The sequence below is a fragment of the Amaranthus tricolor genome, chromosome 7 (genome assembly GCF_026212465.1).
Source record: "Amaranthus tricolor cultivar Red isolate AtriRed21 chromosome 7, ASM2621246v1, whole genome shotgun sequence".
Classification (NCBI taxonomy): Eukaryota; Viridiplantae; Streptophyta; class Magnoliopsida; order Caryophyllales; family Amaranthaceae; genus Amaranthus; species Amaranthus tricolor.
In genome coordinates, this window is record NC_080053.1 from 31,519,973 (window position 1) to 31,546,063 (window position 26,091).

At 35.0% G+C, this 26,091-nt stretch overlaps 3 protein-coding genes across 3 annotated transcripts; 2 read left to right on the forward strand and 1 right to left on the reverse strand.

The window, feature by feature from the left end:
• The first annotated feature begins 421 nt into the window (after positions 1-421).
• LOC130818365 (40S ribosomal protein S8-like) lies at positions 422-4,223 on the forward strand. Its single transcript, XM_057684515.1, has 5 exons — positions 422-555; positions 676-748; positions 2,552-2,885; positions 3,367-3,536; positions 3,937-4,223. The coding sequence occupies exons 1-5, from the start codon at positions 552-554 to the stop codon at positions 4,010-4,012; spliced, it is 657 nt and encodes a 218-aa protein (XP_057540498.1). The 5' UTR covers positions 422-551; the 3' UTR covers positions 4,013-4,223.
• A 1,805-nt stretch (positions 4,224-6,028) lies between these two features.
• On the forward strand, positions 6,029-18,451 carry LOC130818367 (probable cytokinin riboside 5'-monophosphate phosphoribohydrolase LOGL5). The gene is made up of 4 exons (XM_057684517.1): positions 6,029-6,356; positions 7,467-7,595; positions 8,048-8,232; positions 17,921-18,451. Exons 1-4 carry the CDS (start codon positions 6,123-6,125, stop codon positions 18,297-18,299), a joined length of 927 nt encoding a protein of 308 aa, XP_057540500.1. The 5' UTR covers positions 6,029-6,122; the 3' UTR covers positions 18,300-18,451.
• Positions 18,452-18,571: 120 nt separating this feature from the next.
• Positions 18,572-25,876, reverse strand: LOC130818366 (kinesin-like protein KIN-12F). Its single transcript, XM_057684516.1, has 16 exons — positions 25,429-25,876; positions 25,180-25,317; positions 24,612-24,695; positions 23,696-23,821; positions 23,520-23,579; positions 23,370-23,423; positions 23,191-23,283; positions 22,995-23,090; positions 22,765-22,913; positions 22,074-22,214; positions 21,838-21,967; positions 20,882-21,724; positions 20,702-20,788; positions 20,560-20,628; positions 19,509-20,288; positions 18,572-19,166 (listed from the first exon to the last, which is right to left on the reverse strand). Exons 1-16 carry the CDS (start codon positions 25,723-25,725, stop codon positions 18,924-18,926), a joined length of 3,390 nt encoding a protein of 1,129 aa, XP_057540499.1. The 5' UTR covers positions 25,726-25,876; the 3' UTR covers positions 18,572-18,923.
• Between the last annotated feature and the right edge of the window lie 215 nt (positions 25,877-26,091).

Below are 26,091 nucleotides of genomic sequence, written 5' to 3' on the forward strand. Positions count from 1 at the left end.
ACTCACAAAGTGGTCTTATTTTTTACATAAAAAAGTGTTATTTTTCGGATAAAACGTGTTACTTATATATTTTTTTTTGAAATTTTTTCTGACAGTAACACATTTTTGCTAAAAAGTAACAATTTTTTTATAAAAAAAGTAACATTCTTTTGCCCAAAAGTAACACATTTTACATAAAAAAGTAACAGTTTTTCATCATGTAGATTGGTTTTTATGGTTCGCTGTTGGTAATAGCGAACAATCAAAGCCTCAGTTCTAGACAATAAATACTTACTTTGAAAAATAAGTTTAAAGGTTACGTATTTTATAATTTTTTAATAATTTTTTTGCTTAATTCATTCAAATTTTCCTGTATATCATTGTCAAACATATCCATCGCTTGGGCCTTAATTGACCCATTAACAGTCCACAGATACCAAAGCCCAAACCCACACTAAAAAACCTTCTCTAGGGTTTTAGTATATAGCCGCACTCTTCATTTCCTCTTCTTCTTCCTTTCATTACCCCATCCCCGTCCTGTCTCGAATACAGAAACCCTAGTTTGCGACATCATGGGTAAATCCCTAACTTTCCGTCTTTATTCATTATTCAATCTAAAAATCTTCTTCAATTGATCAAACTGGTTGTTTTAATGGCGTTGTATTCTAATTTAGGGTTTGATTTTGGTTTGTGTAGGTATCTCTCGTGATTCTATGCACAAGAGGCGTGCCACTGGTGGCAAGAAGAAGGCTTGGAGAAAGAAGAGAAAGTATGATTCTTTTTACTACGATCTTGATCTTCGGTGTTATATATTTGTATAAACTTGTGATTTTGATTTGCTTATACATGTACAATCTCTGTTTCCGTGGAGTGAAATGAAAATAATAAAAAATCATTTTTTAAGTTGAAATGATGATTGTTTATGTGAATGATCTATTTTCAGCTAAGAATTATTATGGCTTGCTTGGGTGCGTTGTATATTGTTTGTTAATTTAATATCTTACTTTGTTTGAATAAAATTGAGTTTTTTCCAAACGTGAGGTGAAATTTTGAGAGATTTTGCTGGTAATGATGATATGTTAATTAGTTTTACAATGTGCTTTTGAGACGGTCCTGTGCCGATTTGTTGCTACATCGGCACGCAACAAAACCATAAGCTACACCATTTCACCATGGCATCATTGTGTGTTTGCCTTACTATTCGAGGAAAAATATTGATGTTACGGCGTACATTTTTGCACACCTGTTTTATCGGTCTTTCTTAAAGTTATGGTTGGTATATGTTGGCCATGTTGTTAGTTTGGGGTTCAGCATTTATGATTTTTATTTAAAATACTTTCCCTAAGTTGTGTTTTATTTCTTTGAGTGCTCTGCTTGATATGATTACGTTCCTGGTTGATCTATTACCATGCTAAGATTGATTATTATTATTATTTGTCTGGATGTATTTTATATATGATAGGATAATATTGTTCATTGTAGATGACAATCTTTTTAATACGAGATTGAATTTTAAAGCTTTTCACTGGATTTCAATGATATTTTTTGACTGTTCAATGTGCTTATGAGACGGTCCTGTGCTGATTTGTTGCTACATCAGCACGCAACATAACCATAAGCTACATTATTTGTCATGACATCATTTGTGTATCTACCTCACAATTTGAGGATAAGTTTTGACGTTGTGGCGTACATTCTTTTAACTTTTTTACTGTCTTTGTTGTGGTTTATGTTGGTGTATGTTGATCATGTAGTGAGCTTGTGGTTCAGCGGTTGTCTTTTCTACATTGCCTAGGTTGTGTTTCGTATTACTTAGATGTCTCTTTCCGTAATGTTGATTATGTTCCACTTATTTTGCTCAGTTTCTCATTTGGAAATGGCCTCAACAATTCTCTTTGAATTCCCTTCAAAATTTCATCATTTCTTTTGATCTTATCCACTTATTTCTATGGCCCGCTTGTTATTTGACTTATTTGCCAACTATAAATAACTATGTACAAAGGTGAAAATTAAATGGGACATTGGGATTTGGGAGTATGTTAATTTCGTTGAATGTAATTGGTGTTCTTTTAAAGATGAGAACATGAGGTAGGATTTTGAGGTTTACTCTGCATTTCACTTACCAAAATGGTATTTTTGTCGATTGTACAATGTGCTTATGAGACGGTCCTGTGCTGATTTGTTGCTACATCGGCACACAACATAATCGTAAGCTACATCATTTGCCATGCCATCATTTGTGAGTTTACCTTACACTTTAAGTAAAAATGTTGATGATGTTTGTACATTTTTTGTTCTTGTGTGTTCTGTCTTTACCTGTTTGGTTTACGTTTGATCATGGTAATTTGGGATTTAGGGGTTCCCTTTTGTTATCTACGTTAAATTCATGGTTAATTGTTAATGTAACTTGGGTAGTTATGGGATGAAACTGTGACATGTTTGCTGTTAGCTGTATCACATTTTGCCTCCATGTCATAGAGTATTGTATCTTGTTGCTTCCAATTTGATTTTTTCGTTATTGTTTCAATGCTTATATTTTTGCTACTTGGGGTCTTTTCTTATTTTGGAAAAGGTATGAGCTTGGGAGGCAGCCAGCTATGACTAAGCTGTCAAGCAACAAGACTGTTAGGAGGGTTAGGGTTCGAGGTGGTAATGTCAAGTGGCGTGCATTGAGGTTAGATACTGGCAACTACTCATGGGGTAGTGAGGCTGTGACTCGAAAGACCCGTATCCTGGATGTCGTTTACAATGCATCCAACAATGAATTGGTTAGGACACAAACATTGGTGAAGAGTGCTATCGTCCAGGTTGATGCTGCTCCATTTAAGCAATGGTATCTCCAGCACTATGGTGTTGACATTGGGCGCAAGAAGAAAGCTGCTTCTGTTGCCAAGAAAGAAACTGAGGTAATTTTATCTCTCATTCCTTATAGATTCTTGTGTGCATTGCATTTGTGTTGCTGACCTATAAGTGCATTGTTCAAGCATCAGTGCAAATCTAGAAGCATTGTATTTTCTTAGATCTCTTTTTCATATTTCATGAGCCCTTAATTGTATAAAAATGATCCGAGTCCTTAGGTTTCGTGGGTATTATAGAGTCAGCACTGGGATTAATGCTTCCAATTTTATAAATTCAGTTGTTTGAAAATTTTCTTTAGTTTTGGTGTTCTCGATGTGGCATCATAATTATAAATACATCTTGAACTGTGTTCCTGACATGCTTTATGGTGTATATGTTAATCGGTTTGGGTACTGTAATTTTTGTTTGTATTTTCTTTTACTGATCTTTTATTTATTATATGTAACGACATAATACTAAAAAATTTATTGAATTCTTATTGAGAATCTGTTGGGATTCCTAATCTTTTTATTTTGTATCCTATGATAGGAGGGAGAGGCACCTACCGAGGAAGTCAAGAAGAGTAACCATGTTGCACGAAAGATAGAGAAACGCCAGCAAAATCGTATTTTGGACCCTCACATTGAAGAGCAGTTTGGTGGTGGTCGTTTGTTGGCATGCATTTCATCTCGTCCTGGTCAATGTGGCCGCGCTGATGGGTAAGTTATTTCTACTTTGTGTGACCCTTTGGTGAGATATAATTTCTGTAGACTCTGACTTTGAAATGAATGATAGATTGTCCTTTGTCCATTTGCTTGATTTAGCAGTGAATTATGTTCTTGAAACTGTCATTTGTGCTATGTGAAGCTATTAGGTTTTCCATTCTCAATTACGTTAACAGAGCTATATCTAGATTAGTGTTCATCTGACACCGCATATTGCGTTTTTTAATGAAAAGCAATTGCCCAATCTTGTAACAAAACTCTCCCATCAGCTGAGAATGAAAAATTCTAATGTACTTTAAAGAGTTTGCTTAAGTTGCTCAAATCCGAGTCCTATTGGTTGTGTTTTCGTCCTTCATTTTCATCATGTAAAAGAAGCTTCAATTTGGTATGACAGGTATATTCTTGAAGGAAAAGAGCTGGAATTCTACATGAAGAAAATCCAGAGGAAGAAGGGCAAGGCAGCTGCTTAAATTTCTGCAGTAGAATCATAGTCAGATTTGAGAATTTTGGTTTTTCTTTCCTATCATCGATTACTCTTTTTTTACTTTGGGGTTGAACCTAGACTTCTCGATATAATCCATGGCAGTTCGTCCAAAAGAGTTTTGTAATGTGTAATGAGATTCTTCCGTATTTTTGTTGCCTTTAGTTAAGAAAAACTTTTGTTCAGATTTTTCATCTCTATGTTCCGTCTTTTTTCTGGTAAACTTGATAATCTTAAGTCTTTTTTCTGGTAAAAATGATGCACTGATGCACAAACAAATCGTACCGGGATTTTGTACAAGTAAACTTGAACCTTTTCATTTAATTTAGGACATTAGGACATTAGAATTCCCTTGTTTGCATTTTTCTTTATAAACTTTAGAAAAAGTATCAATGTGAAGAAGGAATGTGTTCGAAGTATGCGAATCAAAATAATAAACCAATACCAAATTTTTGTGAAAATGGTCATTTAAGCAAATAATAGAAGTGTAGATGTCTAAATGATATTTGATTTGCGAGTTATGACGAGATTAGCATTTTATTTGCTCTTCAATAGCGTACTTTAGGTACGATAAAAATATCTAATTAATTATTATGATTTGTAAATTACTATAAAATAATAAAATAAATACCAATAAAGTAAACAAAATAATAAAAGATAAATTAAAGTTTTAAAAGTCCTATTCTATTAAATTTTTCTATGAGTAATTTATCAATATAACAATACAACATGTCATAGAGTCATTGACACTAGCATAGGTGAGATTTGACATAAAACTATATAATCTTATCATTATAATTGCATATTGATTGGAAAATTGCAAATATTATTTTAACTAAATAAAAACTCTAGTAAGTACATTTTATAAGTTGGTAAATGAAAAAAACAAAATAGAACAAAGAAAGTATAAAATTAACAAACTTTGTTGGTTGAACCCAAACCTTTTTACAAACTAGAAAGCCTCATAGTTAATTTTACTTATCACAAAAACTTGGATGAAACCGTCAATTTGGGCTGACTCAATTTGCGCATGTAATAATATTAATTTTTTGTGCATTTATCAATTTTAATCTTAAAGTATTAATTTTTATTTTAAGGTTAAAATTGATACCTTTAATATAAAAATTGAAAAATATTCAGGGGCCGTTTGGTTTGGGGTAATAATCAAAAGGAAAGGGAATAGAAATACCCAATTTCCTTTGTTGTTGTTTGTTTGCCACTTTCTATCATTTTCTTTTCCCCATTTTAGTTTTGGGTTTACCCCAAACTATTATATCCTCATTCCCCACCCCCCTACACTTTCCCATTCCATTCCCCACTTCATTACCCAATTTGCCCCTGAACTTTAAAAAATTACGAATTTGCCATTGGACTTAATAACACTATTATCAACTAAATTAATAAAAAAATTATTAATGAAAAATAAAAAATTAATTAACAACTAAATTTTAATTAATATATTATTATTATATTAAAAAATAATTAAACATTCAAATAAATTATTTAAATTCAAAAATAATTACTATAATAACATTATTATTATTATTATTATTATTATTATTATTATTATTATTATTTGTAATCAATGGAGGTAGAAAGATATTATTTAGAGTTATGTTTTTTTTTCATATTACAAGAAAAGATGATGTACGTTAATGATATTTTTTTTAAAAATAAGTTTTTTAAGTTTATCATATAATAACTAGTTATTTTTGGAAAAAATATAAAAGAATTTAAAAACTCATAATTTGATTCCTTAACTTAAACCAAACAGTGACAAAGGGAATCAATGAGCATTTCATTCCGTTTCCTGAACACAGCTAAACGACTAGGCTAAATTAGGGGAATCCATTCCTTTCTCCTTCATTCCCTTTCCTCATTCCATTCCGATTCCGATTCCCTTGTGCGAACCAAACGATCCTTCAAAGAATGAAAAACTGTCCAGGTTGTTACGCATGCGAATTTGGCCGGTCTAAATTGACGGTACCGGCTGTTTACTTATTTAGCTTCAATTAGGATCCATTTTGTTACAGGAAGCAGGAACTTCGTGCCGACCCGCCGTGCCTTGCCGGGCCAAGTTCGGGCGGTTTCAATTGAAAATGGGATTTTCTTTTACATTAAGCTCATGGAGTTCTTCCCATGTTTCAATTTGTCAATATTCTGACAAATTAGTTCCAAAATTGCATTATTTGAAGCAATTAGGAAATCCCCATTTAATAAATTTCAAGTTAGGAAGGAGCTCAAGGAAGTTTCAGAAGATTGAAGTTGGGACTCCTATCTGCTGCAAAAGAAATGACTTGATTGATTTTGAGGAAAGAAGTAGTCCAAATGAGGTATTAAGATATCTAAACTTCATCATTTTTGATTCCCTTTGTTTGATTTTGTTGTCATATTTATGGGTTTATCCCGATATATAACATACTCTGGGGTCTTAATCATAAACTTAAAAAGCTTTTGGTTGAGTTGGTTCCTTAACATGGTATCATAAGCAGACGTGACAAGAGGTTGGGGCGGAGTATATAATATATTCTGGGGCCTAAACCATGAGATTAAGCTTTTGGTAGCTTGAGTTGGTTCTTGACAGATGAACTTCTGGAATTTTTGAAATTTTGTTGAATATGATGCTTTGCTTGTGAATTTGTGAGAATTTGTGTACTTAGTAGTGGTTCATAGAGCTAGGGTGACTTTATTCTTGCTGAACCTGAAAGAGCTCTTTACCCTAAGTTTTAATGCACTGACCACTAATCACTACGCATCTGTAACAAATTTAATGCAATAATCATATTCATAGACCTCTAAATTTTCTTGATGCTGCAGGGGAGAATCTAGTAACTGGCTTGCCTAGGCTGTGGGCTGTCACCATTTGATTAAAAACCCTATTAATATTGAATTATGTAACATTTAACACAAAATAATGGTTGCTCAATTGGTTCAACACATATGCAAGAGTTGAGTGTTCGGCCCATTGCCATCGCGTAAAAGTTGTTTTAACTAGGTAGCTCATAATCCTACACAAGTATTGAAGAGAGTTCACACTATGTTCCTTCCCTATTAATAAATTCACTTAGCTTATATAGACAACAATTAGAAGTATGCAAGTACTTGAATCTGACATTGTAAGCCACTAAAAGTAGTCATAAGCTCGCCCAAGTATTGCTTAGTGCTCAACTGATGGGTCAATACTCTGGAGTCTTGAGTCATTTAGATTATCTTGAAGGGTAATCTATAATGAGTTGATTCTTCCACATTCCCATGGGAATCAATGTTTGCGTAATGAGTTGATGATATGGTTCAACACTTTTCTCCCAGCTTTAACTCTGTCTGATATTTGAGGCTGGTCTTCCTTTCATAGTCCCTAGGCTTGGAAAGCAACACAAGAACGCTGTTGCGTTGTTTCGTTGTTTATTATTTTCCTAATGCAGTGCTTAATTTTGCATTCAAAGGTAAGAAAAGAGATTGAACAGTGTTATGAACTTATTCAACGGCTAGGTAGAGGAGTTATCTATGTTGGATCTGCAAGACCGGGATCTGATCATCCTCATTACAAGCAAGCAGTTGAGCTAAGTCGAGAGGCAGGTACTCTTACTTTTTTTTATGGTCTTCGTAACTAAAACCTGATTTTTTTAATGATTTTTTCCATGCTGGAAAGAAATGTGTAATAAGTATGAAGCGGAGTATTGAAATGGGAAACCCGTAGATAAAAATATTGAAGAATGCCAAAAGTGAACTTGTAGGGGATAGTACAATCATGGAAAAGAACTTTTGGAATCCTTGATCATGATTCATGAATCAAAACGGATTCCAAACCACTCTCTCTGCGCTATCATCCGACCAGCCCTGAGCTTGCACTCCATCTCTTCAATACCTTCCTTCTTCAGAATCATCTTTCTCTAAAGTTGCAAAGTTTCTAAATTTATAAAGAAATTGAGGATGAAAATTCACGCAGTATTTTTTAATCTAGTTTTGATTTGATACTGTAATTTGGTTTTTTTTTTTTTAACATCCCATTTCCTTCTTCCTACAGATTGCGAATTTGTTGGATTGCACTACATGGACAGGAGCTGGTCCGGGATTAATGGATGCAGCTATTAGAGGTACACTAGAAGCAGGGAAACCAGTTGGTGGATTTAAGATTGAGAAAGAAGCTGGTCAATGGTCTTCAATTGGCTCTCATCCTTACCTTCTTCCTGATACATATCTTACATGCAGGTATCTCTATCCCTTATGGTTTTGCTCTTCATCTGATTGTGTCTTTATTGAAAGCCTCTTTTGTTATTTAAATTGTATTTTTCTTTTCCTCTTCTTTTATTGACTCTTTAAGTATTAATCAAGGATTATGTTTCAAACAATCATCTATTTATATGTAAAAGTTACATTGAAAATTGATAATTTAATAAAATTCCAAGACGTACACTTGCACGGGGAGCGGGAATGGGTCTAAATTGTTCAACTGTGACCAAACTCGACCCAAAATTATTTCGTACTTTAAAGTTAAAGAGATTTAACATGTTCATCGAGGTAAGAACAATAACAACATCATTCCATTACCCCAACGCCATTAAGTGGCTACCTCTTACGGTGGAGTTTGGTAGGGTCGGGTGTACACAACGATACCCTTGTTAATGTTAAAACTAACAAAGAGTTTGCTTTCAGTTACCCCTTGGTAACAAACACCATATGCAATATGGTTGTATTGTGTATCTAGAAGGCATATAAAGGGCCTCTTTGAGCTCATCATGTGGTCTTCATGGTGCCATTTAGTTTTCTATGACACGTAGTGACCAAATGATAATTCTTATACTGCATTCTCATATTGGCTTATAGATTTTAAAAACACTTAAAAACCGTGAATCATAGCCTTTAAAATGGGCTCTCAGATTCTATCTTGCAAGTCGGCTCAGGATTCTTTAAATTGTTTCTCGCACTCATTAAAGGCACTATCAAGACGTTTGGGCTGATAAAATTTCCTTACTCTATAACCAAATTGCTCACATATGCAATTTATCGTGTATCTACCCAGACGTAAAAAGGGTCACTTTAAGCTCATCTTGTGTTCATTATGGTGCCAATTGTAGTTTTTTACGGCACGTAGTGACCCAAGGATGATTCTTATACTGCATTCTCAATATGCCATAAAAAATTTAAAAACACCTCGAAACCGTGAATTTATAGCCTTTAAAATGGGCTAGCAAAACTTATGTAGCGTATTGGCATAGAGTTCTTTAAACCCTTTTCGACACTGATTAGTGGACCTATTTGGACATTTGGGGCATTAAAATCTCCTTGCTCTAGCCAAATTGCTCGCATATGCAATATGGTTTTGTATCTACCAAGGCATACAAATGGTCTCTATCAGCTCATAATTATGTCTTTATGGTGCCATTTGTAGAATTTTATGACACGTAGTGACCCAATGATGATTCTTATACTACATTCTCATATTGAAATAAAAATTTTCAAAAAATTCGAAACCGTGTTATAATAGGCTAAGACCTATCTCACGTGTCGGCTCAAAATTGTTTAAAACTTTTCTCACACTCATTCAAGATCCTTTCAGGACATTTGGGGTTTGAAAATCTCCTTATTCTAGCCAAATAGCTCACATATGCAATATGATCGGTTATCTACCATGGCATACAAAGGGCCTCTTTGAGCTCATCATGTGGTCTTTATGGTACCATATGTAGTTTTTTACAGCACATAGTGACCCAATGATGATTCTTATAATCCATTCTCATATTGCCATAGTAATTTTCAAAACACCTCAAACCGTGAATTATAGTGTTTAAAATGGGGTCTTAAAACCTATCTCGCGTTTCGGCGCAGAATTCTTTAAAACTTTTCCCTCAATCATTATAGGTACTATCAGGACATTTGGGGTATTAAAATCATCTTACTCTAGCCAAATTACTCACATATGCAATATGGTCGTGTATCTATCAAGGTATACAAAGAGTCTCTTTGAGCTCATCAAGTAGCCTTTATGGTGCCATTTATATTTTTTTACGTCACGTAATAATTCAATGATGATTCTTATATTGCATTCTCATATTGCCATAAAAATTTTCAAAACACCTCAAAACCATGAAAATAGCCTTTAAATGGGCTCTTAGAACCTATCTCGCATGTTGGCTCAGAGTTCTTAAAACTTTTCCCACACTTATTAAAAGTCTTATTAGGACATTTAGGTTATAAACTCTCTATTCTAGCAAAATTACCTCATATACAATATGGTCGTGTAGCTACTAAGCATACAAGGGGTCTCTTTGAGCTTATCATGTGGTCTTTATGGTGTCTTTTATAGTTTTTTATGCATGTATTGACCCAATGAGGATTGTTGTATTGCATTCTCATATTGCCATAAAAATTATCAAAACACCTCGAAACCGTGTATTATATATAGCCTTTAAAATGGGCTCTTGTCTCGCGTGTCGGCTCATAATTCTTTAAAACTTATCCCACACTCATTATAGGTCCTATCAGAACATTTGGGGTATTAAATTTTCTTTACCCTAGCCAAATTACTCACATATGAAATATGGTCGTATATCTACCAAGGCATACAAAAGGTCGCTTTGAGACCTTCATGTGATCTATGGGCTCTCATGTATATGTACCAAGCCAATTATAGTTTTTTGCGTCATGTATTGACCCAGTGATAATTCTTAGAATGCATTCTCATACTCATTAAAGGTACTATCAAGATGTTTGGGGTATTTAAAATCTTATTACTCTTGCCAAATTTGCTCACATATGCAATATGGTCGTGTATCTACCAAGGCATACAAAGGGTCTCTTTGAGCTCATCATGTAGTCTTTATGGTGCCATTTATAGTTTTTAATGGCACATAGTGAGCTAATGATGATTCTTATAATGCATTCTCATATTCCCATAAAAATTTTCAAACCACCCCGATATTGTGAATTATTATAGCCTTTGAAATGAACTCTCAGAAACTATCTCGCGTATCGGCTTAGGATTCTTTAAAACTTTTCCCACACTCATTAAAGGTCTTATCAGGACATTTGGGTTATTAAAATCACCCTACTCTAGCCAAATTACTCACATATATAATATGGTCGTGTATCTACTAAGCATAAAAGAGGTCTCTTTGAGCTTATCATGATGTCTATATGGTGTCTTTTATAGTTTTTTACGCATGTAATGACCCAATGAGGATTGCTATTCTGCATTCTCATATTGCCATAAAAATTTTCAAAACACCTTGAAACCGCGAATTATAGCCTTTGAATTGGGCTCTCAGAACCTATCTCGCGTGTCGGCTCAGAATTCTTTAAAACTTATCCCAAACTCATTATAGGTCCTATCAGTACATTTGGGGTATTAAAATCTCCTTACTCGAGCCAAATTACTCGTATATGCAATATGGTCGTATATCAACCAAGGCATACAAAAGGTCTCTTTCAGACCTTCATGTGATCTTTATGGTGCCAATTATAGCTTTTTACGTCACCTATTGGCCCAATAATTAATTCTTATACTGCACTCTAATTTTGTCATAAAAATTTTCGAAACACCTCAAAATCGTGAATAGCCTTTAATATGGGCGCTTGAAACCTATCGCTTATGTCAGCTCAGTATTCTTGAAAACTTTTTCCGCGCTCATTAAATGTCCTATCAGAACATTTGGGGTATTTAAATCTCCCCACTCTAGTCTAATTACTCACATTTGTAGACTTTTTTTTTCCTAATTCTTTTTCCTATTTATTGCTGCGTATATACAAAAACCGCAACAAATGATACACAGCAAATACGTTTTTTTCCACTAGTGAATATGGTCGTGTATGTACTAAGCATACAAGGGGTCTCTTTGAGCTTTTCATGTGGTCTATATGATGTCTTTTATAGTTTTTTACGCATGTATTGACCCAATGAGGATTCTTATAATCCATTCTCTAATTTCCATAATAATTTTAAAAACACCTCTGAATTATAGCCTTTAAAATGGGCTCTCAGAACCTATCTCGCGTGTCTGCTCAGAATTCTTTAAAACTTTTCTCACACTCATTATAGGTCCTATCAGGACATTTAGGGTATTAAAATCTCCTTACTCGAGCCAAATTAGTCACATATGAAATATGGTCGGGTATCTACCAAGGCATACAAAGGGTCTCTTTTAGCTCATCAATTGTTTTTTATGGTGCCATTTTTAGTTTTTTACGGCACATAATAATTCAGTCATGATTCTTATATTGCATTCTCATATTGCTATAAATTTTTCGAAACACATCGAAATCATAAATGTCTCTTAGAACCCATCTTGCGTGTTGGCTCAGAATTCTTTAAAACTTTCCCCACACTCATTAAAGGTACTATCAAGATCTTTGGGGTATTTATAATCTCATTAATCTTGCCAAATTTGTTCACATATGCAATATGGTTGTGTATCTACCAAGGCATACAGAGGTTCTTTTTGAGCTCATCATGTAGTCTTTATGGTGCCATTTATAGTTTTTAATGTCACGTAGTAACCCAATGATGATTCTTGTAATGCATTCTCATATTCCCTTAAATATTTTCAAACCACCCCGATATTGTGAACTATTATAGCCTTTGAAATGAACTCTAAGAAACCATATTGAAATGAACTCACATATACAATATGGTTGTGTATTTACTAAGCATACAAGGGGTCTCTTTGAGCTTATCATGTGGACTTTATGCTGTCTTTTATAGTTTTTTACGCATATAGTGACCCAATGACGATTGTTATATTGCTTTCTCATATTTTCATAAAAATTTTCAAAAACACCTCAAAACCGTGAATTATGGCTTTTAAAATGGGCTCTTAGAACCTGTTTCGCGTGTCAGCTCAAAATTCTTTATAACTTTTCCCAAACTCATTATATGTCCTATCAGGACATTTGGGGTATTAAAATCTCCTTACTCGAGCCAAATTACTCACATATGCAATATGGTCGTGTATGTACTAAGCATACAAGGGTCTCTTTGAGTTTATCATGTAGTCTTTATGGTGTCTTTTATAGTTTTTACCGCATGTATTGACCCAATAAGGAGTGTTATAATCCATTCTCATATTGCCATAATAATTTTCGAAACACCTCAACCGTGAATTATAGCCTTTAAAATGGGTTCTCAGAACCTATCTCGCGTGTCGGCTCAGAATTCTTTAAAACTTTTCTCACACTCATTTTATGTCCTATCAGGACATTTGAGGTATTAAAATCCCCTTACTCTAGCCAAATTACTCACATATGCAATATGGTCGTGTCTATACCAAAGCATACAAAGGGTCTCTTTTAGCTGATCATTTGGTCTTTATGGTGCCATTTATAGTTTTTTACGGCACCTAACAATTAGGAATTATAGCCTTTGAAATAAACTCTAGGAAACTATCTCGCGTGTTGGCTTAGAATTCTTTAAAACAATTCCCATACTCCTTAAAGGTCTTATCAGGACATTTGGGTTATAAAATCTCCCTAGTCTAGCCAAATTACTCACATATACAATTTGGTCGTGTATCTACTAAGCGTACAAGGGGTGTCTTTGAGCTTTTCATGTGGTCTTTATGGTGTCTTTTATAGTTTTTTACGCATATAGTGACCCAATGAGGATTGTTATACTGCATTCTCATATTGCCATAAAAATTTTCAAAACACCTCAAAATCGTGAATTATAGCTTTTAAAATGGGCTTTCGGAACCTGTCTCGCATGTCTGCTTAGAATTCTTTATAACATATCCCAAACTCATTATAGGTCCTATCAGGACATTTGTAGTATTAAATCTCTTTACTTCATGCCAAATTACTCACATATGCAATATGGTCGTGTATGTACAAAGCATACAAGGGGTCTCTTTGAGCTTATCACGTGGTCTTTATGGTGTCTTTTATACTTTTTTACGCATGTATTGTATTTCCATAATAATTTTCCAAATACCTCAAAACCGTATATAATATACCTTTAAAATGGGCCCTCAGAACCTATCTCGCGTGTCGGCTCAGAATTTTTTAAAACTTTTATCACACTCATTTTAGGTCCTATCTAAACATTTGGGGTATTAAAATCTCCTTACTTTAGCCAAATTACTCACATATACAATTAGGTCGTGTATATACCAAGGCATACAAAGGATCTCTTTTAGCTCATCATTTGGTCATTATGGTGCCATTTATAGTTTTTTACGGCACATAACTATTTAATGATGATTCTTATATTGCATTCTCATATTGCCATAAAAATTTTCCAAACACCTCGAAATCGTGAATTGTAGCCTTTAAAATGAGCTCTTACATCCTATCTTGCATGTTGGCTCAGAAATCTTTAAAACTTTCCCCACACTCATTAAAGGCACTATAGTGATGTTTGGGTGTTTAAAATCTCATTACTCTAGCCAAATTTTGCTCTCATATGCAATATGGTCGTGTATCTACCAAGGCATAAAAAGGGTCTCTTTGAGCTCATCATTTAGTCTTTATGGTGACATTTATAGTTTTTTACGGCACGTAACAATTTAATGATGATTCTTATATTGCATTCTCATATTGCCATAAAAATTTTTAAAACACCTCAAAATCATGAATTATAGCCTTTGAATTGGGCGCTCAGAACCTATCTCTCGTGTCGCCTAGAATTCTTTAAAACTTATCCCAAACTCTTTATAGGTCCTATCAGTACATTTGGGGTATTAAAATCTCCTTACTCGAGGCAAATTACTCACATATGGAATATGATCGTGTATCTACCAAGGCATACAAAGGGTCTCTTTGAGCTCATCATGTAGTCTTTATGGTGCCATTTATAGTTTTAATGGCATGTAGTGACCCAATAATGATTCTTATAATGCATTCTCATATTCCCATAAAAATTTTCAAACCACCCCGAAAGTGTGATTTATAGCCTTTGAAATGAAATCTCAAAAACTATCTCGCTTGTCGGCTTAAAACACTTTAAAACATTTCCCACACTCATTAAAGGTCTTATCAGGACATTTGGGTTATTAAAATTACCCCACTCTAGCCAAATTACTCACATATACAAATGGTCGTGTATCTACTAAGCATACAAGGGGTGTCTTTGAGCTTATCATGATGTCTTTATGGTGTCTTTTATAGCTTTTTACGCATGTAATGACCCAATTGAGGATTGTTATACTGCATTCTCATATTGCCATAAAAATTTTCAAAACACCTCGAAACCGTGAATTATAGCCTTTGAATTGGGCTCTTAGAACCTATCAGTACATTTGGGGTATTAAAATCTCCTTACTCGAGCCAAATTACTCACATATGCAATATGGTCATGTATCTACCAAGGCATACAAAGGGTCTCTTTGAGCTCATCATGTGATCTTTATGGTGCCATTTATAGTTTTTAATGGCAGTTAGTGACCCAATGATGATTCTTATAATGCATTCTCATATTCCCATAAAACTTTTCAAAACACCCCAAAATTGTGAATAGCCTTTGAAATGAACTCTCAGAAACTATCTCGCGTGTGGGCTTAGAATTCTTTAATACTTTTCCCACACGCATTAAAGGTCTCATCAGGACATTTGTGCAATTAAAATCTCCCTATTCTAGCCAAATAACTCATATATACAATATGGTCGTGATTCTACTAAGCATACAAGGGGTCTTTTTGAGCTTATCATGTGGTCTTTATGGTGTCTTTTATAGTTTTTTACGCATGTAGTGACCCAATGAGGATTGTTATACTCGATTCTCATATTGCCATAAAAATTTTCAAAACACCTCGAAATCGTGAATTATAGCCTTTAAAATGGGCTCTCAGAACGTGTCTCGCGTGTCGTCTCATAATTCTTTGAAACTTTTTCCAAACTCATTTTAGGTCTTATCAGGACATTTTGGGTATTAAAATCTCCTTACTCTAGCCAAATTACTCACATATACAATATGGTCGTGTATATACCAAGGCATACAAAAGGTCTCTTTGAGACATTCATGTGATTTTTATGGTGCCAATTATAGCTTTCTACGTCACGTATTGATCCAATGATAATTCTTATACTGCACTCTCATATTGCCATAAAAATTTTCAAAACACCTCAAATTCGTGAATTATAGTCTTTATAATGGGCTCTCAGAACCTATCTCTCGTTTTGTCTCAGAATTCTGTAAGACTTTTCCCACGCTCATTAAAGGTCCTATCAGAATATTTGGGGTATCAAAATCTCCCCACTCTAGCCTTATTACTCATATATGCAATATGGTCGTGTATTTAGTAAGCATACAAGGGGTCTCTTTGAGCTTATCATGTGGTCTTTATGGTGTCTTTTATAGTTTTTTATGCATGTATTGACCCAATGAGGATTGTTATACTGCATTCTCATATTGCCTTAAAAATTTTCAAAACATCTCGAAACCGCGAATTATAGCCTTTAAATTGGGCTCTGAGAACCTTTCTCGTGTGTCGGCTCAGAATTCTTTAAAACTTTTCCCATGCTCATTAATGGTCCTTTCAGGACATTTGGGGTATTATAATCTCCTTAGTCTAGCCAAATTACTCACATATGCAATATGTTTGCGTATATACCAAGGCATACAAAGGGTCTCTTTGAGCTCATCATGTGGTCTTTATGTTGTCATTTATAGTTTTTTTTACGGCATGTGGTGACCTATGATGATTCTTATACTGCATTTTCATATTGTCATAAAAAAGTTTCAAAACACCTCGAAATCGTGAATTATAGCTTTTAAAATGGGCTTTGGAAACCTATCTCGCGTGCCTTCTTAAAATTCTTTAAATTGTTTTTCACTCTCATTAAAGCTTCTATCAGAACATTTGTGGTATTAAAACCTCCTTACTCTAGCCAAATTGCTTACATATGCCATATGGTGTGTCTACTATCATGTGGTTTTATATGTGTCATTTATAGTATTGTAAGGCTCTTGGTGCTCCAATGAGGATTCTTATATTGCATTCTTACATTGCCGTAAATTTTTGAAAACCCTCCGATAACATGAACTATAACCATTGAATTAAGTTATTCTGGACATATTGCATTCTCACATTGCCGTAAATTTTTCAAAACACTCCGACAGCATGAACTATAACCATTGATTAAAGTATTGAGGACCTATCTTGGGATTCAACTCGTAAGTCTGCAAAGCTTTTACACGCTCGTTATATGCCTTATCAGGATATTTAGGATAATGGAACCTCCTTACTTTAACCAAATTGCTCACATAACCAATATTGTTGTGTATCTACCAAGGCATACAACTGGCCTAATTGAGCTCATCATGTGGTCTTTATGGGGCCATTTATAGTTTTTACAACACGTAGTGACTCAATGAGGATTCTTATGATGCATTCTCATATTGCCATAAAAATTTTCAAAATACCCCAAAACAATGAATTATAGCTTTAAAATGGCTACTCAAGACTTCTTTTGCATGTCGGCTCAAAATTCTAAAAAACTTTTCCCACACTCATTATAGATTGGATAAGAATATTTGGGGTATTAATATCTCCTTAATCTAGCCAAATTGCTCTCATATGCAATGTGGTGTGCCAAGACATACAAAGGGTCTCTTTGAACTCATCATGTGGTCTTATTCGTGTCGTTTATAGTTTCTAGGGCTCGTGGTGGCCCAATGAGGATTCTAATATTGCATTTTCACATTGCCAAAATTTTTTTCAAAACACCCCGACATCATGCGTTCTAACCTTTGAAATAAGATATTTGCAATTATGCAAAACTCTTAATACACTCGTTATATGCCCTATCAGTATATTTAGGGTGCTTACTTTAGCCAAATAGCTCACATATGCAATATGATCCACTAATTTTCGATCAGGTTTTGAGTCAATTTCGGGTTGGTTAAAAATTTCACTGGTTTAATTCCATGTGAGACCTCATTTCCTCATATCTCCATCTTAATGTGTAGGTTTTTCTCAGCAAGGAAACATGGATTAGTGGATGCAGCCGTGAGAGAAGGTCCCTCAGATCGAACAGCTGTAGTGGCTCTACCTGGTGGGATCGGCACTCTCGATGAGATGTTCGAGATTCTAGCCCTGATTCAGCTCGAACGAATCGGATCAAAATTTCCAGTCCCTTTCTTGGTCATGAATTATGACGGTTATTATTCCAAGTTACTGGATTTTATGGGTGACTGCGAGCGTTGGGGAAATCTTGCAAAGGGAGAATTAGAATCACTATGGGAAGTGTGTGATACCAACAAAGAAGCTCTGGCCTATCTGGCTAAATTTTATGGTCTTCCTCTCAACAATGACAAGCTTGATGGACATGAAATAACAGTTACTTAGAGCTCCAATTTGTCAAAACTTGAACATGATTCAGAAATTGCATGTGGCTTTAGTTTTCGTAATGTTTCTTGTATGTATTACTCCAACAGGAAGAATATAATCTCAGTTTCTTTAAAATAATAGAAAAAAAATCTATATTTCATGGCAACAAATATTGCATACTTGGTATGAATTCATCATATCATGAGGCCAGCAATGCATCATGAATGAAGATTTTTCAACTCTTGCTATCACAAGTCACAAGTCATTTAAGGAAAGAATTCTCGGCCGGTAAGAATACGACATAGACCAGTCACAAGTCACAACTTATGTAGACCAAGACAGTTTTTACGCACGAAAATATACAATTTAATCAAAGAATGGCGATGTTTTTATGCTTGGTACACAACAAATAATGCCCAAAACTAAACAAATTGAAGTTTGCATAGTTTGTACACACCAAAAACAATAAAACATGACCCAAGTAGGGTCTAAGGCAGAATCATATGCTACTCTCTACAACATGCCATTACCCTCCAGATGCCAAATGTCTCCCCTAGATAAGGATTTGAGGCTCGGATGTAAGCACTCTCAACCTTGTAATAACGAAGAGCTTGTTTCAGATTGACATTACTCTAAATGATTTCAGTATTGATGTTGATAAATGGTTCCGAATTCTGCTTTCCAAGCATCATCATCGTCTGGGCCAGTGAATGTACTTGTAGGAAGTGGCTCGTCGTAATGCATGGGTCTTAATGCTGATTCTGGCAATCTACTCTCAGCCATGTACTGTTTCATGGTCACCATTTCCATCTTGTGTTTGTTCTTCTGTTTCTCCAATTGCTTCCTCAACTTTTCATTCTCTTGTTGAAGATCAGTAAGGCTAGACTGCAGAAATTTAGGAAAAATAATAATATCAGCAAAACAAATTGAGCAGAACATGAGAAATGATCACAACTAGACTTGATCAGCTAGCAGGCCTGGTCCATTCCACAGTCCATAATTTCAAGCTTCTCAGGCTGGCCTTTGGGCTATTCAGGCCAGCCGAAACAGATAATGTTTGCTACCAAAGGTTATTCGGAAACACCCTCTTCGTGAAGGAATGTGACATTGGGGTAATGAAAGGAATGTGAAGGGAGCAGGCTCATGCAAACCTTGCAGACCAGGTTGAATTTGATCACCTCTAATTACAGCTATGTTTTTGATCATAAAATTAGTATATTAGATTACCTCGGCAAGTGAAACAGCTTCCTCGGCTTCTCTTAGTCTAACAAGAAGTTCACCAGCAGTTTGAACAGCTTCCGCAGTTTCTTTAATCTGCAATTTAAGGCTTTTATTCTCTCTTCTCAACCGTTCTCGCTCTCTCTTCTCCTGAGCCCTCATTGTCGAAAGCTCTGCTGCAAACGCCTTAGCATAACGAGCACCACTACCTTTAGCTCCTGCCTTTGTAACTGCTTTCTTAACATCGCTTACAGTTTCCATTATTCTTCTGTGACTCTCCGATAAATGATCAAACTTCTCTTGTAACTCCACATAGTGTTCCACAAACTTAGCATGACTAAGCACTGATCTATGAAGGGCATCATCTAACTCCTCCGTGTACTTCTTCTGTCGTTGCAAATCTGATTCCAATTCCTGAGCACGCTGGCGATGGGCTTCAATGTCGATTCTTAGTTCGTCTGTCAAGTTTATCCACTCGCTCTCCATCTCAGTCCATCTCTCTTGCTCTTTTTGCAATTCTTCTGTGTTGTTGAACTGGATGCTACTCAGGCTTTTTCGTATATGCATGGAACGCGACAGTAATGATGATCTAAGCTTGTCGATGGACTTGTTTGGAGCTGTTGCATCAGTAGTATAATCATGTAACTTGCTCTTCAGTGTTTGGATTTCCTTGAGAAGCTCTTCCTTTTCTTTCGTATCAAAGGTTTCATTATCTAGTTCGTGCTTGTCCTCAATCGCACATAGCTCCTTTATTACTTCACGTTCCTGATCCTTACTATTGTTGCAGCTCTGTAGAAGATTAGCAATTAAATAATTCAGATATAGTAAAAACTTAGGTTGAAATAACAGAGAATTTACAACATTATAAAACCCCAACGCCATTAAGTGACTCCCATGGTTTGGGAGTCAGATGTACGCAACCTTACCCTTGTTAATGATAACAAAGAGGTTGTTTCCGCTTGACTCTTGGTAACAAACACCTCTATGCAACTTTACATACATATGAAATGCACATGATTTGACTCTTGGTAACAAACACCTCTACAAGCCTGCAACTGACCTTGTCTTCAATGTCTAGGCTATTTTGTAGAGCAATGTCTTTATCTTTTGCTGATTTCAACTTCTTAACCTGCATTTAACAATACTTTAGTCAAGAACAAGCTTGAGCTTTGAAAGATCAGATTTACAAAAATTAATATTACCAAACGATTAAGCTCCTCGATTTTAACTGCTTGTTCAGTGCAAATATTCTCAAGGTTCTTCTGCCCATCATTAGCTTGAATTGTCCTCTGCCAGGGAATAAAAGAGTGTGTTTAACCAAGATATTAACACCATTTTATTTAAAAAAGTTAAAATGCAATCATCGAGACATTAAGATTTACCTCATTGTTATTTTGCCCTTTCTGATGGCAGGATGTGCAGATAAAAGAAGATGATCTATCTACTGATGGCCTACCAACTGCTAATGTTTGAACAGAAGCATTAGCTTTGTCGACAGCTGGAGATGGTTTCAACATGAAATGCTCGAAGGAGAAAGCAACCGAAGATTTTGATAAATTTTGTTGATGGGAATCAATGATTTCTAAACCTCTTTTTAAGCTGGCAGCCAAAGATTCAGTAGGTCCTGAAAACATCTTGCTTGATCGTAAGGAGGAACGCATCATAGGTTCACTTTGTCTTACCGATTTTTCTCGCACATCTTCACAGAACTTAGAGCTGTCGCACTCGGCTAGCAGACTGAGTGAATTGACTGTGCTTTTTTTATGAATGTTTTTAATTTTTGGTGACTCGGACATGGGTGGCTCTTCGAATGCTGAAGAATGACGCGATGAAGTGACGGATATAGCCGGATCAGTACACTGAGGTGCCTGATTAGAACTGACTTCGACTGATTCATGTAAACAATTAATCTCATGTTCACTAGTGAAATAGCTATCGAAACTTCCTCGTACAGATGAAAAGTTCATGCTATCACTGTCACACGACGAGTCTTTAGGAATCTCTTCACATGATCGATGCATGTTGTCAAGATGCTTGTACAATTCCGTGACATCATTCTCGTCAGCATGAACATATTCTTCGGTTTCATTATCTATAGTGGGTAACACCAACGAGCGGTTTAGGCTGATTCTCAGTTGATTAACACTTTCACGTATACTTCTCCCTCTTAATGGACTCCCCGAGCCAGTTGGGCTAACATTAAGTTTTGCTCTAATAAGTTCTTCCTGGGAAAAAAAGACAGCTTTTTTCAGCATATTTGTGAATGAACAATACAAACAACTTGTATACAACAGGTGCGCACAAGGCGGTTAAATGATCAAAATGTTAACATATAAACCTTAAGTTGACGAATTTGATCGGTCAGATCATTCATATCTTCTTCTGTTATCTCATTTATGACCGGCTTGTTTTGAAAAGATCTTACTCGTTGTCCAAATCTCAGTGTGCTAAGGGTCTCAACGTAGTTTCTGCATTCATTAACATGAAGATTGTTAAGATAGTCAAAAATAGTTTGTAATGACATGATTAATATGAGACCTTAAAAATCAAATGTTTAGAAGATAGAAAGAATACTTTATATCAGGAGATATGGTGCAGATTACAGAAAGTTTGGCATTTCCCCCAAGTGATTGTTGTAGTAAGTGTGTCAAACAAGAATCTCTGTACATAACGTCATCAGGTTGAGTTCCTGCTGCTAAGATATTCACTAAGTGCCTGAAACAAGTAAAAAAGTTTCTATTAGAAAAATGTTACTTGGAGTCGAGTTGAGACTAATATTAGACTTGAGTGAGTGTCCAAGTAGCAGACTAGACTATTTTGTGAGGCGCAACTAGAGGTGTGCATTCGAGTGCTTTTTGAGTTGGAATATATCAGGTGGTGTTAAAATTAGGTCCCGTGTTTACGAGTTGGTCTTGTATGGACTTAGTGAACATCAAAATGGTCCATACCAACCTTAGACTTAGAGAGTATGGATTAACAAGTAAATAGTGAACAATGTAGGCTACTGAAGATACGATTGAGGAGTGATGCACACACTATATTTATTCCGTGTTTACGAAGGTAATATAAACGAAACAAAGCCAAATTTGTACTCGACTAGCCTATATTTATCAGGTCATGTTAAAGTTGAGTATGGTCTATTTTGCACACCTCCAGACGTAACATGTACTCGTATATAATTACCAAATATACGATAGCATGCTATCGTTCAACTTGACAGCATACAGGATTGTTGACAACAGGAGAAAATTTCGTAACATCATACCCAAGGTGAGACAAAGAACTCTTCAGATCTTTGCGTTCCCTTTCGAACTCTCTTCCAGCATCAACTTGTTTATCTCTTCCCATTCCAGCAAGATCTACAAGAGTGATTCGGCTAGTTTTTGAACTACTGAATTTATTTAATGGGCTTTCCTGTAACACAAACTATCAGTCAAGAACCTATTAAGAAACAGAAACTGTTCGTTCTTTTACCGGAAGCTGATAAAAAGATACCTTGCTCCAGGATTCAATTACACAAGTAAAAACGATATGAGATCGAGAACTCTTGGAATTGATGCTCGTAGCACCAACTTTTCGACTAGAAAGCCCCTGCACCATAAAATTCAGCATGAGAAAACTGACTGAATACAAATACAATTACAAGTTGGTTCTTTTACTGAATAATCCAAAATAAAGCAAGCCCACAAACCTTGATTAAAATTTGGGTAACATCATCATAGCTTGTTACATATTCCTCAGTCAAATTCTCGATATAGAACCCATGTTTAGCATCATCCTTTATCTAAAAGTTATGAAATGTTGTTCATGCATCACATAAGGCAATCACAAAAATTCTAGGAAAGCAATTAAAAGGCATAGATCAATCACCTTCAAATTTCGATGTGCAGGATCAAGTAAATCCCCGATTTGGCCATTATAAATCTGTTCAATCAATTCCATGATACATCAAGTCAAAATAAGCTCCAGTTGCTGTGTACCGAAAAGGCAAAGAACAAATTGATATGATGTCAAAATCACCTCAAGAAATGAACAACGACATTGGTAATTTATTGGTTTATCTTCTGAGCTCTCCTTTACCTATGTACAATATATTAAAAAAACTTAGTATCCAGGAGTATGATGTACTTATATGCAACTATTTATTGTGAAATATCTCAACTAACAACAGTTACATTAATCAAAGAAGAACATACTCTTTCAATATCAGAGAACAACTTCTTGAAGATTCTTGGGACAACTCCCTGTTGAGTACTAGAAGACTGACCCTCAACCATGGCGCTTGGCGGTCCCCACATTGTGTAGGTCTTGCCACTTCCAGTCTATAACAATGCATATCTAACATCAAACACAAGCTATAATCTCACAATGGGTAGTTATTATTGATTTAAATGTTAATTAGGAACTTAGGAGGAACTTGACATATTGGTTGAGTTTTGTGTTTCAATTGCTCATCCATCCTATTATTCTCTACTACAAGAGCTACCTTTGGATTAAACTTCGTGTTGAATATGCTAGTTGTTCCCTGATTAGGGTTAAATATCAAGTTGATGATATTGTTGCTTGACTATAATACAAGAATAGGGATTGAATCTCACAATGGGTAGTTATTCATGTTAATTAGTTGTTAGAATTTTGCACTTGATATAGGAAGTAAAAGCAATTCATCCTCAAGGGTTTTCTCATCTTGGTAAAATCTTTCTTTTAATTGTCTTGTTAAATTTAGAATTTGTTTGAAGTTCCATTAAATCAAAATCCCTTTCCTTTGTCACTTAAAAATACTTTAAATACTTGAACCCCTATTGTTTTGTTCTATAAACTTTTGCACTAAAGAACTCATTTCTCTAGGGTTCGATCCTCTACTTACCATTATTTACTTGTTTAGTTAATATTAGTTGTAGACGTAAAACTTTGATTAAGTTTTAAATGACCATAGTAAAATAGCTTGTCATACTTGTATATTTGGTCTAGCTCATTCACTTCCAACCTTAAGTTTTGATCTTGTAGCTTGTGGGTGCCTCTCATTTAAGCTACTCTATTGACACTATCATCATTCCTATCACCAAATATAATAGAAAACAAAGCCACAAACTTAGAAAACTTTGATGTTACCTGTCCATAAGACAATATTGAAGCATTATAACCAGCCAATGCATCCTTGACCAAAGGAACACCAACTAACTCAAAAACATCTTCCTGTAACAACAACCAAACAAATAAAATTATCATCACATTTAAGCTTTACAATCTCCCATCTAAAGTTATAAATAATTCTACTCATATTCTTTTGATCCAAAATTACTCATACTAAAATATCAATGCAGTGTAGATCATTTCGATTGAGCTAATAAGTATCACGCCCACATGACTTTACTAACTGTTTACCAGTTGAGATCAGTGGGATTCTAGTCCCAGGCCTACCTAAGCCATGGCTCGAGCCATCCGATTGACTGATAGTAAATTGTGCATTATACAAAAGAATGAAAATTGAGATGGTTCAGCACACATGAGTATTCGGTCACCCTACACTAGTATCCTCGATTCCCCACATCTATTAGATATTCCATTTTTTCACAACATTAAACAAAACTAATTACACCACTACCCTTATTAACAAACCCTAATTTTACATCATATATACATACACTATTAATGAAATTCACTTAAAATAAAAATTAACCTGCTTAGATATTGAATCAAGAATCGAATCAAAACTAAATTTCCGATCACCAACCGACACTGAATCCTCTGAAGCTTTCCTAATTGTGGGATCACCCATCTTCTCAGGAACAGTATTGTGTCTAATCCTCACCACCACCTACAAAAAATTGCAAACACAAAAACAATCACAAAGTTTTAACTTCAAAGGTAGAAAACAAAAATCAGTGAGTTACCCAATAGAGACAAAACCCTAGATTCAAATTACTACCTTCACTGGTGGATCAGGAGTAATAAAATGCTCTTGAACTGAGTCTGATTTGGGAAATTCAATAGTTTTACTCTGGGAAACTGAGGGCTTTAAGGGTGATTTATTAGGGTTTTTCAGTAAGGGAAAATTGGGTGTAATTACTTGTACGTTGGGATCAATTGAAGGTGCATTTTCATCCGAAAAAGATTGAGACTTTGATGTTAACAATGTTGAAGATTTCATATTTGATTGCTTCTTTGCAGAAGAAGATGAAGATAGAGATTTGTTGATGAGATTTCTTACTGAATACATTGCCATTTAGGGTTTTTATTAAAATTTTGTGCGAAAGAGACTAAGAGAGACAAGAAATTAGTAAATTAAAATGGGTTTTGTTACTTAGATGAGTACGAAAATTTGAGAGAACGGAAGGAGTAGAAGAGAGAAGTTTGAGACAAGAAATATGACCGTTAAGAAATGTTTTCTTTTCTGTTGGTTAGATCATTGAAAATTTAGGGTTCAAATTTTTGAACTTCAATGTAAATTACGAAAATACCCTTCTGGGAGTGATTGATTTGATTTATTGTACATTATCATCATCATATACTCGGTACATCTGCTTGTATAAGCTATGTTCAAGGTTAGTGAGTAGTTGAAAGACAATTATCAAACCCTCATATAAGGAGA